The sequence below is a fragment of the Octodon degus genome, unplaced genomic scaffold (genome assembly GCF_000260255.1).
Source record: "Octodon degus isolate 3935 unplaced genomic scaffold, OctDeg1.0 scaffold00046, whole genome shotgun sequence".
Taxonomy (NCBI): domain Eukaryota; kingdom Metazoa; phylum Chordata; class Mammalia; order Rodentia; family Octodontidae; genus Octodon; species Octodon degus.
In genome coordinates, this window is record NW_004524622.1 from 12313049 (window position 1) to 12329001 (window position 15953).

Sequence of the window (15953 nt, forward strand, 5' to 3'; positions counted from 1 at the left end):
CCATCTCTCCAGCCCAGCTCAGTTCTTTAAGAGGCTGCTTCAACAAAGCAGTCAGGCTCAGGTTGCTGTGGTTCGATCCCCACAACTCAAGCCAGCCAATCATGCCCTGAAGGCATTCGGAGAAAAAAAAATCCTTCTGTACTGGGGATTGAACTCAGGACCCTGTGCTTGCCAGGCAAGCACTTATTCTACTGAGCTATCTCCCCACATCCCTAAATCTATTCTGAACGCGCATAAAATGTGAGCACATGAAAGAGAGGGTACTCAATGAAACGAATGAAAAGGCAATCGCCTGGGGTTAGCAGAAGCAAAGTGAAAATTAATGATGCTCAGTATTTTCATAAAGTGTTCAACATCTTTTTTTTGTCCAGGGCTTCTTGCTTATAGCATGTTCTTCCTGAAAAATCGTCTGCTTTTCAATTTGCAATATTAATAAATGATATGGTTATTATTAGTCCTGGAGAAATGGTACAAAAGAGATTTCTATGTTCATATTTCAGGATTAGACCTGGAATTTCTTTCTCAGAAAAATAAACCCTATATAATGATATATAATATAACTTGGAGATGAATAATAGCTTAATAATACCAGACTATTTCAGTCTTTATAGTCTTTGTGACAGTTACATTGAACCATGCAATAGTTTCCCTCACAAGGTACATGCAGCTTCTTTTTGCTTTAATATTGCTTCCAGAGTGTTTTACATGTTACACTGTTATCTTCCTGTGAAAAAAGGATAAATACTGTTTCTTTCATTTAATGCGTCAGAATTTTAAATGTATATTTTATGTTCCATTTATTTAATATATCACAATTGTCTAAACGCTACCCACTTGTTGAGCATTTAGGTTGTTTCTCTACTGTAATAATTATCCATGATATAGCTATTATTTCCAATAATGCTTACTTTCTGTTAAATTATTTTTAAAGGATAGTTCTGTAGAAATGGAATCCTGTTCAGTGACTCTAAGTGGCTTTCTAATACTTGACCCCTCAATCTGTATTGTTATGTCATGATGAGTTTCCTCTACTCAACCTAGAACAATATATTCACCCCAAAATGGCCTGGAATATTCACAGTTATGAGCCAAAGTAAGGTTTTTTTTTAATTTTCATAAGTTGAATATCTCTGGCATTTGTTACAGGGACAGAAAACTGACTGACACAGTAGCTGGGTCAGTGATTCGCATGAGTGTGGGAGACCTCCTAAGGTTTGATGTAAATTGTTCCTGAAGAGATGGAGAATTCAGAGTTCAGAGTCCGTGCAGGGGTTCAAGTAAGAGCAAAAAAAACCAATTTCAAAACCAAGACATCACATAAAAAACTAAGTATTTGGAATCATTTCTAAACACTCTTAGAATGGGAGCCTACAAACTTTCTCTGTAAACATCCAGGTAATAAATAGTTCAGGCTTTTGGGGCCACATGGTCTTTGTTTTGAGTATTCAAGATACCTGAAAAAAATGGAAAGAATGTAGCTGTTTTCCAACAAATTGTGATTTACCAAAAGAGGGAGTGTTCACATGTTATTTGAGGGTTGTACCTTGCCAAATGCAACCCTAAAAGATAAGCAAATTATATTTTTGAAAAGGTAATAAGCTAATTAAATTGAGAGCTCACAATAGTCATTTAAGTTCTTTCTTAGTTTTTGGCTTTAATTAAGATTTCATATAAATCTTTATTTTGCACACCTTAAGTTACTCCACAGGGTGCTAGTAAGGGTTCAGCAACTGATTCTCTTGAGAAATATAAAAGCTTTACCATGTAGTTTGCCAATTTGTAGTTACTCTGGCCTAAGGGCATCTATCACAGCCAACAATAGGGCTGAACAAAGGGTGGCAATGGCAGGTGTTTGGAGCTGGCCCCAGCACACCATTATCAGGAATAGGTCAGCTTGGATTCTTTTGGGAGAAGTAATGAAAACCTCAACTGGTTTAAACAGTATATAAAATGTACTGCAAACAAGTACAGAAAAAAGGAAGGTGATCAACAGAAAGGTGAGAGAGGAAGGGAAAGGGAATAAGGAAAAGACACAAGATGTACTGTGTTCAAGTACCAACTCCCCATAAGGAGTGCAAACATTTTGTGCTACAAATATGCACTGCTAAGTAAAATATATTTCAAAAATAAAGTAGAATAAGAAGCCATGAAGTAGTATTATTCAAAATAGATGAACAAACAAATGTCACTTTACCTGACAGGTCAGCGAGCGTGGCCCCAGGTGGACTGGGTCAGGGAGGTCACCAAGCTCCTAGGTTCCTGTGCGGTCTGTGGCTCTCTGACTTTGTTCTCAGGCCAGCGTCCTGCAACCAGCTACCTACTGTGGTTCTAGGTATGATGTCCAGATTCAAAATGTCCACAGGAAGAGGAGGGGCTCCTTTCTTTCCAGTGTCCTTTCTTAGAAGACATCTTCCCATAGCTCACTGAGTAGAGTGACGTCACTTCCCTTCCCTCATCACTCACTGACAGAGGATAAGAGAAGCCAATCACAGCCCACTCCTGGAATCAGTGTCCACTAGAAAGAGCTGATAGACGCATAGTCCCAACCAATGGAGGACATGTGAACTCTGCTGCAAGAAGCAGGTCATATGAGAGCAAAACTACAAGTAGGGCAGATTTATTAAATAAGGATCAATCTTAGAGTATTTAAATTTGGGGGAAGAAGGAGTAGACCGCTAAAACCACTTATCCAGAGCATGAAGTTACACTTTAGAGGAACCGATCCTGAAGTGCCGAAGTGTTGGCTACTCCTTTCGGAGACTACATTTACTCTGACATTAGAGATGATTCTACAACAAAAGAGTCATTAATCTATGGACTTTTTTTTTTAGAAAATAGGAACAATGCCACTTAAAAAATTGCATGCTTGCTATATCAGGCAGCAATTCATGTCATCTGTTGAGTATGCCACCAGCAAGAGAGGTAAGTACAAGATTAGTCAAAAATGTTTATGAATTTATGCCAAGCAATGAGGAAGTGTGATGGAGCAGTGCCTGGCATTGGCTAGGGAGAGTGGCCTTGGCACCACACTGGGGTTCGCAAAAACATTTCAGGTGCTTAATGGTATTAATAACTGGGCACATCACATAAGCTTTCTAGCCTAAGTCCCTGTACCTAAAACAGGGATAATAGTACCTACCTTCTATGGTTGATGTAAACGTTAAATGAGATACTTTTAAAATGCCACTTAGTAGCATCTTGGCCTGTGGAAATTCTCTATAAATGCTAGCTGTACAGCTGAGGAAATGGCTCAGTGTATTAAAGGCTTGACTGGCATATGCAAGGTCCCAGTTCAATCCCCAGTACCTCAAAAAATGAAAAAAAAATGCTAGCTGGGTATTGTTTACACTGTGTTCCCAAATCAATATTTTGACTGTGACTCAGTCCTTAGACCAGTGATAAATAATGTTATCATTTTCAATAATAAATTTTTAAAAAATATCAGTATATGTTTACATTACATAATAATTACATCCACTGTGGGGACTGGGTATGTGTACATAACATGCCTCAATTCTTTTGAAAATTACTTGTCATCAGATTTATTCATTTATTTTATAAGTTTTCATCAAGATGATTCTCATAAGCACAGCAGATTAAAAAGCAGACTAATAAAACAAAACACATATAAAATATATAAAATAATTATACGAAAGCAAGGTACACTTTTGGATACATTGGCTCTGCTGGATGGCAAAAGTGTTTTTTCCTTTTTTCCCCTATTGTTTACCTTTTGTTTGTATTTTATTTACATATTAGGTTTCTCATATGAGAGAAACCCTGAGGTGTTTAAGCTTGTGCTTCACTTAACATTGTGGTCTTACGGTGTTCTCATTTTCCTACAGTAATAATTTCATTCTTATCAAAACAGGGTTAGTGTCTATATCAACACTGATCTTCCAGAATTTTGGATGCATTTATATCATCTTCAGCTGTCCACTTGCTCCTTTTGTCCCCAATTCTTAGGATGGCTAGCAAGGAGAAGAGGGCAGTGACAGCCTGACAGTGCATGGGGCGTCATGGCCACTGCCCAGCCTCACTGTCATTTGCTCTCTGAACTCAGAGGGCACCAGGTCCAGAGCTGCAAACTTGCAAAATCTATCATTGGCCGTCTTCTTAAGAAGCTGCAATCTTTAACACATAGCTTCTTAGGTAGTATGGTTTGCCTGTGACTTATATAGTGTATGGTAGTATACAGCATATGCTCACCAAATAATGCACACTGTGTCACATTTGAAATGAGATTTCATTTAAGTAGCATTCAGATTTCTTCTGCAATATCTGTCTGTCTATCTATCTATCTATCTATCTACCCATAGAACAGGGTCTCTCTACACAGCTCATACTCATAGCGCTCCTCCTATCTCAGCCTCCCCAGTGCTGGGATTGCAGACATGTGCCACCACACCTGATTTCATCAGTGGCTGGCATCATGCACACAAGGTTTCAGGGTTGGCACGGCATGAGGTACCAGGGATCGAATTCGGGTTCTTGTGCTTGCCAAGCAGGCACTTAGACTGCTGAGCTATCTTCCCAGCCCTCTTGTGGCAATCTTATAATAAAATAGTTAATAAAATTGTATTAACAACTGGATTATTTGCTCAATCTAGAAGAAAAAATATTCATCAAAACTCTTACTCTGCATCTTAAAGATATCTCCTTAACTATAATTAAGAAGGTTATTTAACGTGCAAAGGAATACCTTAAGGAACAATTTACGTGGCAATTTCTAGGGCACCAGAATCAAGTCACAGTGTGCAGCGTGGTGGTGGGCTGACAGCCTCAGAAGCCTGCGTGGGTATTTGCCGGGCCCTATCAAGTGGAGAAGCAGCTAGGAAAGAAGTTGCTTTGCGTTCACCTGGGAGACTGGGAGAAAAAGTCCTGAGAGCTTACTCTTTTATTTTCTTGTTATACATAGGATATTCTTTTCTCCCACTTTTAAGAGAATCTGTGTTTGCAAAACACAGTAATGATACTTTTCTTTCCTTTTTCTTTTTCCTGTTCAGTGAGCGGCTGCACCCAGTCCCCACAGACCACCCAAGGTCTCCTGCTGCATGGCCTCTATGCAGGCAGCAGCGTGCAATGAGACCATTTGTTTCTGCAAGCCCTGTGGGAAGTGGGAGTAGCAAGACCGAGTCCTGTGTAGCTCGGTGTGTGGTTGTGAAAGTTGTGTCCCATCACCTGTGCTGTTCTGTTGGTTAGAATCAAGTCACAGGTCACACCCATGTTTGGTTACAGATAATCATATTAATAGAAAACTAGTAATTCTTACTAAGTGAAAAACCCATTTCTGGAAATGACAGTAAAATAGAAATATATCTACACTTTTTGTTTTAGATGGCCAGAAACCCATGTGCCAGGTAGCATTCCATGCCAACCTTGAATGCCTGACGGGAAGACACTGGGAAGCAGACTTTTCCAAGATCATAGCTTGCTGGTGGAATAACCCGGCAAAGGAGAAAAACATTTGCAACCATGGCAAAAGTAAATAGATCTGGGTCCACCTCCCCCCCAGATGGAGGCTGGGGCTGGATGATCGTGGCTGGCTGTTTTCTTGTCACCATATGCACCCGGGCTGTCACCAGGTAGGTAGGATTTTCTTCTTGATTTGTAAAGATGGTCTGGCTTCTCTTGTCTTGTGAAAATGTGTGTGTGTGTATGTGTGTGTAATTTTGTTTCTTTTTTATTATACTTTTGGGGACATTTTAGGTATACATAATGATTACATTCATTATGGGGAATTTGTACCTTATGTGATATAACTTGATTGTTTTTTTCCTATTCCCCTTCTTTCCTTTCAACCTCCCTTCCCTTCCTTATTTACAAAAGCCTTGTTTCCATTATTTCCTTCTTTTCTAATCATTTTTTCTTTTTCCTCTTGCTTCCTCCCTCCCTCGCTCCTTCCCTCTCTCCCGTTCTTCCATCCTTCCTTCCTCCCATCCTCCCATCCTCCTGTCCTTCCTCCCTCCCTTCCTTCCTTCTTTTCCCCATCCCTTCTCCCCATTTCCCCTTCCCATTTGAACATTTTCTTCCTATGTCATAATATCTATTATACATTTTGCTCCTTATCTATACTTTCAGTTTCTCACACCAGAGAAACAATGGGGGTATGTACACATATGTGTCTGAATAATTTCACTTAAGAGAATGGTCTTAAGGTGGACTTAAGAATGGTCTTAATCACTTAAGGTGATTTATTTATTTATTTATTTATTTATTTATTTATTTATTTATTTATATTTTTTGGCGGCTCCACATTGACCTCCAGCAGCGCTGGCCTGGGTTGCCTTGAGTATCTGGGAATGGAACCACCGCTCCCAGAGACTGACTGCCTCCTTTAAGCAGGCACTTAAACAACTGAGCTAATGGGCGGGACCCACTTAAGGTGATTTAGCTAGAAATATCTCAAGCTTATCCTCTATAGCAGAGTAGTACTCTGTTGTATAAAAAAATACCACTTCTTTATCCATTCATCAGTTTATGGTAGTTGGACTGTTTCCCAAGATTTAGCTATTACAAACTGTGCTGCTATAAATAAGATTGTGTATACACTCATGAGCTATTATGCGTTTTTTCTTTTGGGAAGATACCAAGAAGAGGAATAGTTGGGTCAAACAGAACCTCCAGTTTGTTATTATTAAAGATAATACAAAATAGTGACAAAAACAAAGACATGAAAAATGATACAGAACTTCACCAAACAAATCAATGGGAATTCAACAGTGGTTGCTGCATTACGTAGTGTTATCTTCAAATTAGTTGTTCAGATTACCAGACATAAACATGAAAAATTTGAAAAAAAATATTACAAGAAATCTAAAAGAACAAGAAAAAGAAAAGAGAAAGGCCAAAAATTTTAAGCATTGACCACTCCCCTCTGTAGATCAGCAAAAATCAGCAGTACAAGTATTGAAGCATCCTGTAGTTTCTCTAGTTTTTTAAGGAATCTCCACACTGATACCCTTAAGGGTGGCACTACCCTACACTACCACCAACAGTAGAGAAGGATTCCTTTTTCCTCACAGCCCCACAAGCATTTGTTATACGATGATTTCTTGATGATAGCCATTCATTTTGGAGTGAGATGGAATCTCAGTGTTGCTTTAATTTGCATATCATGAAGGACCAATGATATTGAGTATTTTATCATATATTTATTTGTCATTTCTACTTTTTCATTTGAGAAATGTCTGTCTATTTCACATGCCATTTTTGGATTGGTTCATTAGATTTGGGGGGTCTAATATTTCTGAGTTCTTCATAAGGTCTAGATGATAGTCCTTTGTCTGAGGAACAGATGACAAAAATTTTTCCAACACTGTGGGTTGTCTCTTCACTCTGTAGGTGTTTCTTTTGCTGTGCAAAAACTTTATAATATAAATTCACAATTGTTATTTGTGTTAGTTCCTGTGCAATTGGGGTTTTGTTCAAAAACTGCTTGCCTATGCCGAATCTTCAAGAATCCTACCTATTCTACACTCCAGAAAATTCAGTGTTTATGTGTTAATATTTAGATCTTTGATCCATTTTGATTTTAGTTTTTTCATGCACGATGAAGGATATGGGTCTGATTTTAATCTGCTAGTTTTTCCAGCACCATTTGTTAAAAAGGCTGTTTTACTCTTAGTGAAGGTGTTTGCCACCTTTGTCAAAGAAAAGCAGCAAAGTGTGCCTGGAGTTGTTTCTGCATCTTCTGATCTATTCCACTTACCCTCAGGTCTTCTTTTGCCTATATCATGCTGTTTTTATCACAGTAGCTTTGTAGTATAGTTTCAAGACAGGGATTGTGTTGTCTTCAGCCCTCCCTTTGATGCCCAGGATTGCCTTTGCTATTCTTAGTCTTTTCTGGTTCCAAATGAATTTTAGGACAGTTTTCTTTAATACAGTGAGATATGCCTTTGGAATTTTCAGCAGAATTGCATTAAATCTGTGTAAAATTTTAGAAAGAGCCATTTTCATTATGTTGGTTCTTCCTACCCAAGAACAAGAGATATTTTTTATTTTCCAATCTCTTCAACCTCCTTTTTAAGAATACTGTAGTTTTCAATGTAGATGCCTCTTACTTCCTTCATTTGATTGATAATGAGGTATTTCACTTTTTGGATGCTATAGTAAAAGGTGTTATTTCCCTAATTTCTCTCTTAGTGAGTTTGTTATTCCTCTACAGGAAGGCTATTGATTTTTTAATATATCCAGATACACTACTGAATGTGGTTATTAAATCTAGAAGTCTTTTGGTAAAGTTTTTGTGGTCTTCTATGTAGATTATAATGTCATCTACAAATGATGATAATTTCTTATTTTGCTTTCCTAACTACTTCTCTTTCTCCTTCTCCTTCTCCTTCTCCTTCTCCTTCTCCTCCTTCTCCTTCTCCTTCTTCTTCCCCTCCCCCTCCCTCTTTCCCTCCCCCTCCCCTTCTTCCTCCTCTTTCTCTTCCTTTTCCTCTTCCTCTTCCCCTTCCTCTTCTTCTGCTTCTGCTTCTCTAATTACTTTTGTTAATGTTTCCAGAACTGTAGTGAATAAGAGTGGTGACAATGGATACCCTTGTCTTGGTCCTCATATTAGAGTGAAAGCTTTCATTCTTTTTGACCATTTTGCATAGTCTTGTCTACTGTTTTATTATAGATAGTGCTTATCAGATTGAGATAAAGATGATCTATTTGAATTTTCTTTAGGGTACTTTTTTATATTTATTGATTTGCTTATGTTTAACCATGACTGTATTCCTGGGATGAATCCTATTTGGTCATAATATATAATCTTCTTGATGATCTGTTGTATTCCATTTGCCAGTATCTTCTTGAGGATTTTCTCATCTATGTTCATTAGGGAGATTGACCTATAATTCCTTTACTTGATTGGTCCGTTTTTGGTTTTGCAATCAGGATAATTCTTGCCTTCAGGAATGATTTCGGGAGCATTGCTTCCCTTTCAATTTCTTTAGAGAGTTTGAGAAGTAGTGGTGTTAGATCTTCTCTAAATTTCTTGTAGAATTCAGCAATGAAACTATTAGATTCTGAGTCTTCCTTCCTTCCTTCCTTCCTTCCTTCCTTCCTTCCTTCCTTCCTTCCTTCCTTCCTTCCTTCCTTCCTTTCTTTCTTTCTTTCTTTCTTTCTTTCTTTCTTTGTATTTTAGGGAACGGTCTACAGGGTGTTCAGGGTCTCACTACTAGATTGGACTCATAGTGATCTGCCTGTTTACAACCTCCCAAATGCTGGGATTACAGACGTGTGCCACCATGCCCAGTTTCAACTGCCATCTCAGTGTGCCCCAGGGTCTGGGCCAGCACTGCAGGCCCGGGGATCTAACTTGCTTGCAGGTGCTTTAATCTGCTGAGCTATTTGGCTGGCCCAAGTTTTTCTTTCTTGGTAGGTTTTTAATTACACATTCAATTTCATTGAGTGATATCTGAATTTTTTTAATAAATGTGTTTTTTCTATGCAGCATGTTGTTCGATCTTGCTTCTTGATCCATTTTGTCACTATGTTTCTTTTCATTGGTGAATTAAGACAATTAACATTGATGATTATAATTGATGTATACTGACTTAGCTGTGTCTTTTTTTTTTTGGTGGTACGAGGGATCTAACTCAAGACCTTGTGCTTGCCAGGTGAGCACTTATTCCAGTGAGCTGTCTCCCTAGCCCTCTATCATATTAGCTTCCTATTGTTGGCTTGCTTTTTCTCCTAAGTTTAATCGTTTGCTTTGCCTGGTGAATTCCTTTAGGTATTTTGTACCAGCGAGTAAGAAGTAACTGAGATGCCTCCTTATTCTCTTATTCCAATGTCTGGACACCAAATCTCAGGGAAGCTCTTTCTCTTCTCACTACTCTGTCACCTTCCCAGAAGTCTTGGTTACTTCCTTTGCCTATTCAGATATCTTTTCCTTTGCAAATTCTGACCCTTAAGTGTCCTGGATAGCTGTTTCTACCAATATCTGCCATGTATTAGGATATTTAGAAATATTAAGACACTTTAGCCCAAATATAATGACTACTGCAGCCATTTGTTTTCATATGCAGCTCTATTAGCTGTGAAAGGGTCATGATCTGCATTACTTTTTACTCTCCATGTCCCCCAATCATTAACAAGATCTGTTTTTTAGGTTTTTTTAAAAAGTTTTTTTAATGTATTTAATTCAGGGTCTATAGATCAGACTCACAGTGATCCTCTTGTTTTCAGCCTCCCAACCACTGGGATTACAGGGAGGTGCCACCATGCCCAGTCTCAGTCACCGCCTCAGAGTGCCCCAGGGGTGTGGCCAACATGGCATGCTCAGAACAAACCCTGGTCCCTGCATCTGCCTAAGCAGGTGCTTTAATCCGCTGACCAACTGGCCAGCCTAACAAGATCTATTTAAACTTACAGTATATAAAATCAATGGGAACTGTCCCAATTTGTCCATTATAGAAAGAATTTCTTCCATGGTATTTTCTATAGACAACTGAAGACTTACTTCATAGATTCCAATTTCCTGATAGCCTTTCATGCTCATCAATATCCTGCCTGGCTTTTCCTGTTTGGCAGAACCTTAGATTTCAATTTTCTTTCAATGATAGTTGGCATTGCTGACAGATCCCATGACTGCTACCAGATGCTGAAAGTCTTGCATCGCTTTTTAGGTTATGGTTTTAAGTTTCAATTTCATTTCAAGTGAAACCAATTCTGTTTTTATTTTTTTTTTATTTTTTGGTTTGTTTTTTGTTTTTTGTTTTTTACTGGACCAAGGATTGAACTCAGGACCTTGCACTTGCCAGGAAAGCACCTATTCTACTGAGCTATCTCCCCGGCTGCAAATCTGTGTTTTTAAGAACACAAAAAGTAATGATTTCCATTTAGTCTGTTTGTGATACATAATAATTACATTCATTTTGGAGAATTAGTAATATAAATACAGTATCTGGATCACTTTCACCTCTTTCCCCAGGCCTCCTTGATTCCCTGGATCCTTTTATCTACCTCTAAAAAGTCTACCTCTTTATTTCTTTCCATTTTTCCTTTATTTTGCTCTTTAAGTTACTTACATTTTGTGATGCTCGTATAAGGAAAACTACTCAGTATTTAGCTTGTGTCTGACTTATTTCACTTAGTGTTATAGTCTCAAAATCTATCCAACTTTCTATACATGACTCAAAGAATTTATTATTCTTTATGGGTGTGTAATACATTAGTATATTGATTGATGCCCATCTAGCCTGGTTTCATATTTGAACCATTGTGAATTGAGCTACTAACTTGTATCAAACATTCACTGTGAAGGAGAAGGTTCTGTGCAAGGTGCCTTCAAAAAGATAGAGATGTTGGATACCATAGCTTAGGCAAAAATAACTGAAATACAAAATGTGCTAAATATAAATTTCTGTAAATAGAAAATGTAAAATAACACTGAAAGAGGGACACTTCCTGACTAGGAAGTTCAGATAGGCTTTCTGAAGCAGTTGTTCCTGAGTGAAGTCTTAAGATTGGGAAGGATTTGGCTGAAGAAGTAAAAGCAGATGATGTTTCAAGCCATATCAGTGCAGGCACTTCATCTATCACTGGCTTGGTGACTGTGGTGAGCAGCCACCTCTCTTGAACTGCAGGGGTTCTCTGGAAATCAGAGAAGAAAGTTGTGGCTGGCAGCAAAGACCTGTTATGAGAAGTTATCAGGACACGAGGACACTGATGCTGGATAATGTTAGGGAGGAAAGTGTGGTGAGCTTTGGAATCAAATGTCATGAACCCAGAAGCAGCCAGGAGGTCTGCAGGTGAGCGAAGGAAAGCAGCTCCAGGGTGATGTGCTCAACAGGATAATCCATCCCTACTAGGAAATCAGCTCTTTTTCTTTCTACTTAAAAATATCATGCATTCATATGGTAAATTCAAGCAATTTGGAAATATATGCTTTTATGCTATCTTTGTTTTTGCTGTCACAAACAATGCTGCAGTTATGACCCAAGTCATTGTAAAAATACTATCTCAGCTCCTCCCTTCCACCACACAAATTTTACAGTGTTTAAACTTGTGCAGGCTATTACAGTAGTAATTAATTATTATCTACTTCCTCTGTTAGTATGTGTTGATTATTTATCTTTTCTTTTAGTGTGTAATATGTGCTTCATAATATCCTACATAATAATTAATCATTTCAGTGGGCTGATAACTGAAACACAAAACCTGATTTAAATGAAAAAACAAAACAAAACAAAAAACAAAAAAAAAAAAACCAAGCCAAATCTCCTATGTCTGAGATTCATTTTGCTCTCTAAGTCTACTGGATCTAATGTTCTTTGGAACTGCGGGATCCTTTTGAATTCTTAGCAATAATTAATACCCAATAAATAATTTCTGACATTACCTGAACACTTATGCTTGTCGGTGTGTTTTCAGTGATTGAATTATTTAATTTTTATAACATCCAGAGATTGAGTAACGTGTTGAAGGCCCATGCTTCAGTGGATTGATCTCTGACCTGACTTAAGGAGTAGCTTCAGCAAACAAATAAAAAGCAGATGTTGCCACCAACTCTACCAGCGCATCCCAGCACAGAATCTTACAGCAGAGTTGGAAATTTGAGTCAGCAAACATATTGATCCCTTGAGAGAAAGTGCCTTTGAGAAAGCCGTTTCATAACTGATGAGACTGATGACATTTTGTTTCTCCCTTCCTCCAAATAAAACCTATCAAATGCTGGATACGAGGAGTTATTTGTTACTGCAGAATGCTTCCATGCATTCAGACTCAGAGGTATGTTTACCAAAAATTCTTATTTTATAGACAAGGAAACTGAGGCCCTGAAAGATTAAGGTGCTTTACAAAAAACTCACTCAGTGAAAGCCTCTGAGACTGGAGCCCTGCTCTCTTGACACCTGTACCTGTGCAAATATTCTAAAAACAACAACACACTCTTCAGCGTGAGATGCACCATGTTCCTAATAAAATTTGCTTTCTTTAAAATAATGCCTGTGTGTAAAAGACGTAAAACATAAAATTTCACAGTTGAAAGGTTCTGTGGTCCTTTGCTTCTTGAGATCACAAGAATTAATGTAATATGTTTCTTGCGTGTCACTTAGCTCACACTATTCAGAGACACGTATGTGGTCATTAACATTTTTATTTCTGGTAAAAGCGCTCACGTGTTTAGACAAGCTTCTTACGTACTTGTGTTCTCAGCTCCTTAACACTTGACTGGATGTGACTATTTGAGTCAGTTAAGAAAACCATAAACAGAAAACAAAGCAAGATTTTAAAATTATCGTGAGATGCAAACACAGCAATGCTAATATTAACTTCTCCAAAAGAGTATTAAGTCCCCTAAAATATCTTCTCACCAGGGACCTCTTTTCCAAGATCTTCTCTCTTCCTTTTGCATCTCCAGCTTCTGCACTGGCCCCTGGCTGATTGTTCCTCTCAGCCTGTGTCACACCCAGCTTCTTCACATTCCGTCTTATCTCACCTGGCCACTGCTCCTACGTAGTGAGTGCCATCCCATCATCCCCTCCCCTTTCTCATTCATAGTTCTTACATTTGTCATTCAACTATTTTTACTTCTTTATATTCGTCACTTCCCCTAGTCAGTCTAATCCTCCCTTCACCCGTTGCTTCCTTCCTTGAATAAGATTTATGAGCATCTGGTATGTGACAAGTACTGTACCGGTTCTCTGAGATTTGTTGTGAAATAAGACAGTTGTCTTTGCTGCCACAAAGCTATAGTCGAGCGGAGAACACAAACCAATACAGAGAGAATTGCCATATGGTGTATCCTCCTTGTAGTTGAAACACATAAGAGAGGTGTCAATCCCAGTCTCAGGTTGTCAGGGACAACTTCTTAGAGAGTGGTCGGCTGTGTTGATACTAAAATAATGAAGGTTGCTGAGAGAACAACTTAGAAAAGTAAATAAATAGAATTAAAAGTGTGAAAAAGCATAAGTGTAATGTTGAAAGAAGTAGGAAGTTCACATCTACCATGTGTAGAAGGTAGTAAAGGCAGCGGAGTGTGAGTTCAGAAAGACCAGCTAGGAGACTTTGGGCTACGGTCCAGAGGTCTGGCCAGAGTTATGGATGCTCAGAGGGCTGGAGTTATATGCAGAAATAGCTGTCTTGTACAAGATAGCGTGAGAACCTGATGACTGATATGATCCATGGCTCTTACCCAGGCTGGTTTTGTTTCCAGGGCATAGTTGGTAATGTCTGGAAATATTCTGGGCAGAGGCCAGTGACACTTCTAAGCACCCTGTAATGCGTGGGATAACCCTGTGAAGACTTGTCTGTCCCAGAATGTCAGTAGGGCTTCTTGTGAGAAGTCCTGGGCTGAGGATAACGGAACTGTTTGATAATACTACTATATCTAGTAAATCTTGATTTGTTTAAGCTGAACAGCTACTGGTTCGGAAAAACAATAGGCTTTTTAGTACTAGCTTAGCAATTTTGAGATCAAGCACTACCATAAGACTTTTGCTCTTGTTTTTAGTGTATAGACATTTCTTAGGTTTTGTTTTATCCTGTTTTCTGAGACAGAGTCTCAGTAAGTCACTAAGTGGTCCAGGCTGGGCTTGAATTTATGAACCTCCTGCCTCAGCATCCTGAAGTGCTGAGATTACAGGTGCATCACCACACTGGCTTTTGTAGGAAGTGCTCTTGAGCTCAACACCCAGCTAGGGGAAGACAGGAAAGAAAAAAAGGAAGTAGCATGGGGCAGAAGGGTCCTTGTTTTCATTGTTAAACTAAATTAAAACTAGTGTAAGGTTGTTGCAGTTACTTCATGTTGTTAAAAATTCTGCAAGATTTTCATTAAACTTAAACTCATACAATTATACAGGTAGTTTTATAATCCATTCTCTGAATTACAAAGGGTGTCAATGTTTCAGTACTCTAGGTCCTGGTATTATTAACTGAGCATCAGACCCACTACAGTGTGCTATCTGGCTTCTCAAATTACTCAGTGGAAAGGGATTATGTTCTTTTTTCTTTGACCATGATAATTATCTCAGTGTTCATTGTGGAGAACAGGAACGTGATGATGGTGAGCGCAGAGCTGTGCCCTGCGGATGGCCTCAGCTGCAGATGTGCTGTCAACACCCACCGCAGTGGTGGGGTCCTCAGGCTCCCTCTCACCGCACCTCTCGCAGCAGGGCGCCCTCCTAGGGAGAGCCCGCATCTAATGGCTGGTGGAGGAGGACCTGTGAAGACTAAGCCAGTATAGTACTGCCTGGAGGATTGGCTGTGGATTTGTGAGCAGGCTGTATCCCAGCCTGAGATTCACCTTCTGTCTCCTCTCCTTAGTCCTGCGCCCTTCCACTTCCTTCTAGAGACGTTGATGCGTGCTGTACAGTCTACACATTAGCCTCCAGGCCAGGGTCCGCTGGGACTTGAAATTCAGCTTCCCCTGCTGGTCCTCTTCCCTATCACTAGGATCCAGTGCAAAATGAAAATCCAGGATCTCATCCAAAAAGCAGGTGTTGCTAAAAGTATCAAAATAAAATGCTTTTTCGTTCTTCACGTGGTCTCTCAGTTTTTTGTGGTGTTTAAAATTTAAATTTAATTTAATTTTCTGCAGCGTTCTAGACAAAGAGTATGAGAATGTTAAATTATGAGCATGAATTTCTTGTCCACCTTTATGTTGTGTAATGCCAGTTTTACATGCATATATGCATATTGAATTCATAGAATCACTGGGGTTTTACGACTTATATTTTGTAGCTCAGGCATGCATATGTATTTCATTTTTACCCGAATTGTGGGAATCCTGCACAAAGCTAACGCTACTGCTTTTATGTGGCTTCGTGGTACGTGTGCATCTCACCAATCTTCCCTTACCTTTAATTTACTTACACATGAAAGAGGACTCAGCGGAAGAGGTGCTGGGGGCCTCTTTTCACATGATCATTTGTAGCAAAAGTGGTTGGCATCTCTAACAGGAAATGATGTGGTAGGAATGAGAGGTCCCATGTGATCTTTAAAACACCCTTGCCCGT

General features: G+C 39.0%; 1 protein-coding gene across 2 annotated transcripts in view; it reads left to right on the forward strand.

Moving 5' to 3' along the window:
• Slc16a12 (solute carrier family 16 member 12) overlaps positions 1–15953 on the forward strand; it is a 109849-nt gene that overhangs the window by 77187 nt on the left and 16709 nt on the right. For both annotated transcript variants that reach the window (XM_023716182.1, XM_004632074.2), the window contains one exon: positions 5338–5585. In XM_023716182.1, coding sequence (XP_023571950.1) covers positions 5476–5585 — 110 coding nt within the window. In that variant the 5' untranslated portion in view covers positions 5338–5475. The remainder of the gene's footprint in view (positions 1–5337; positions 5586–15953) is intronic.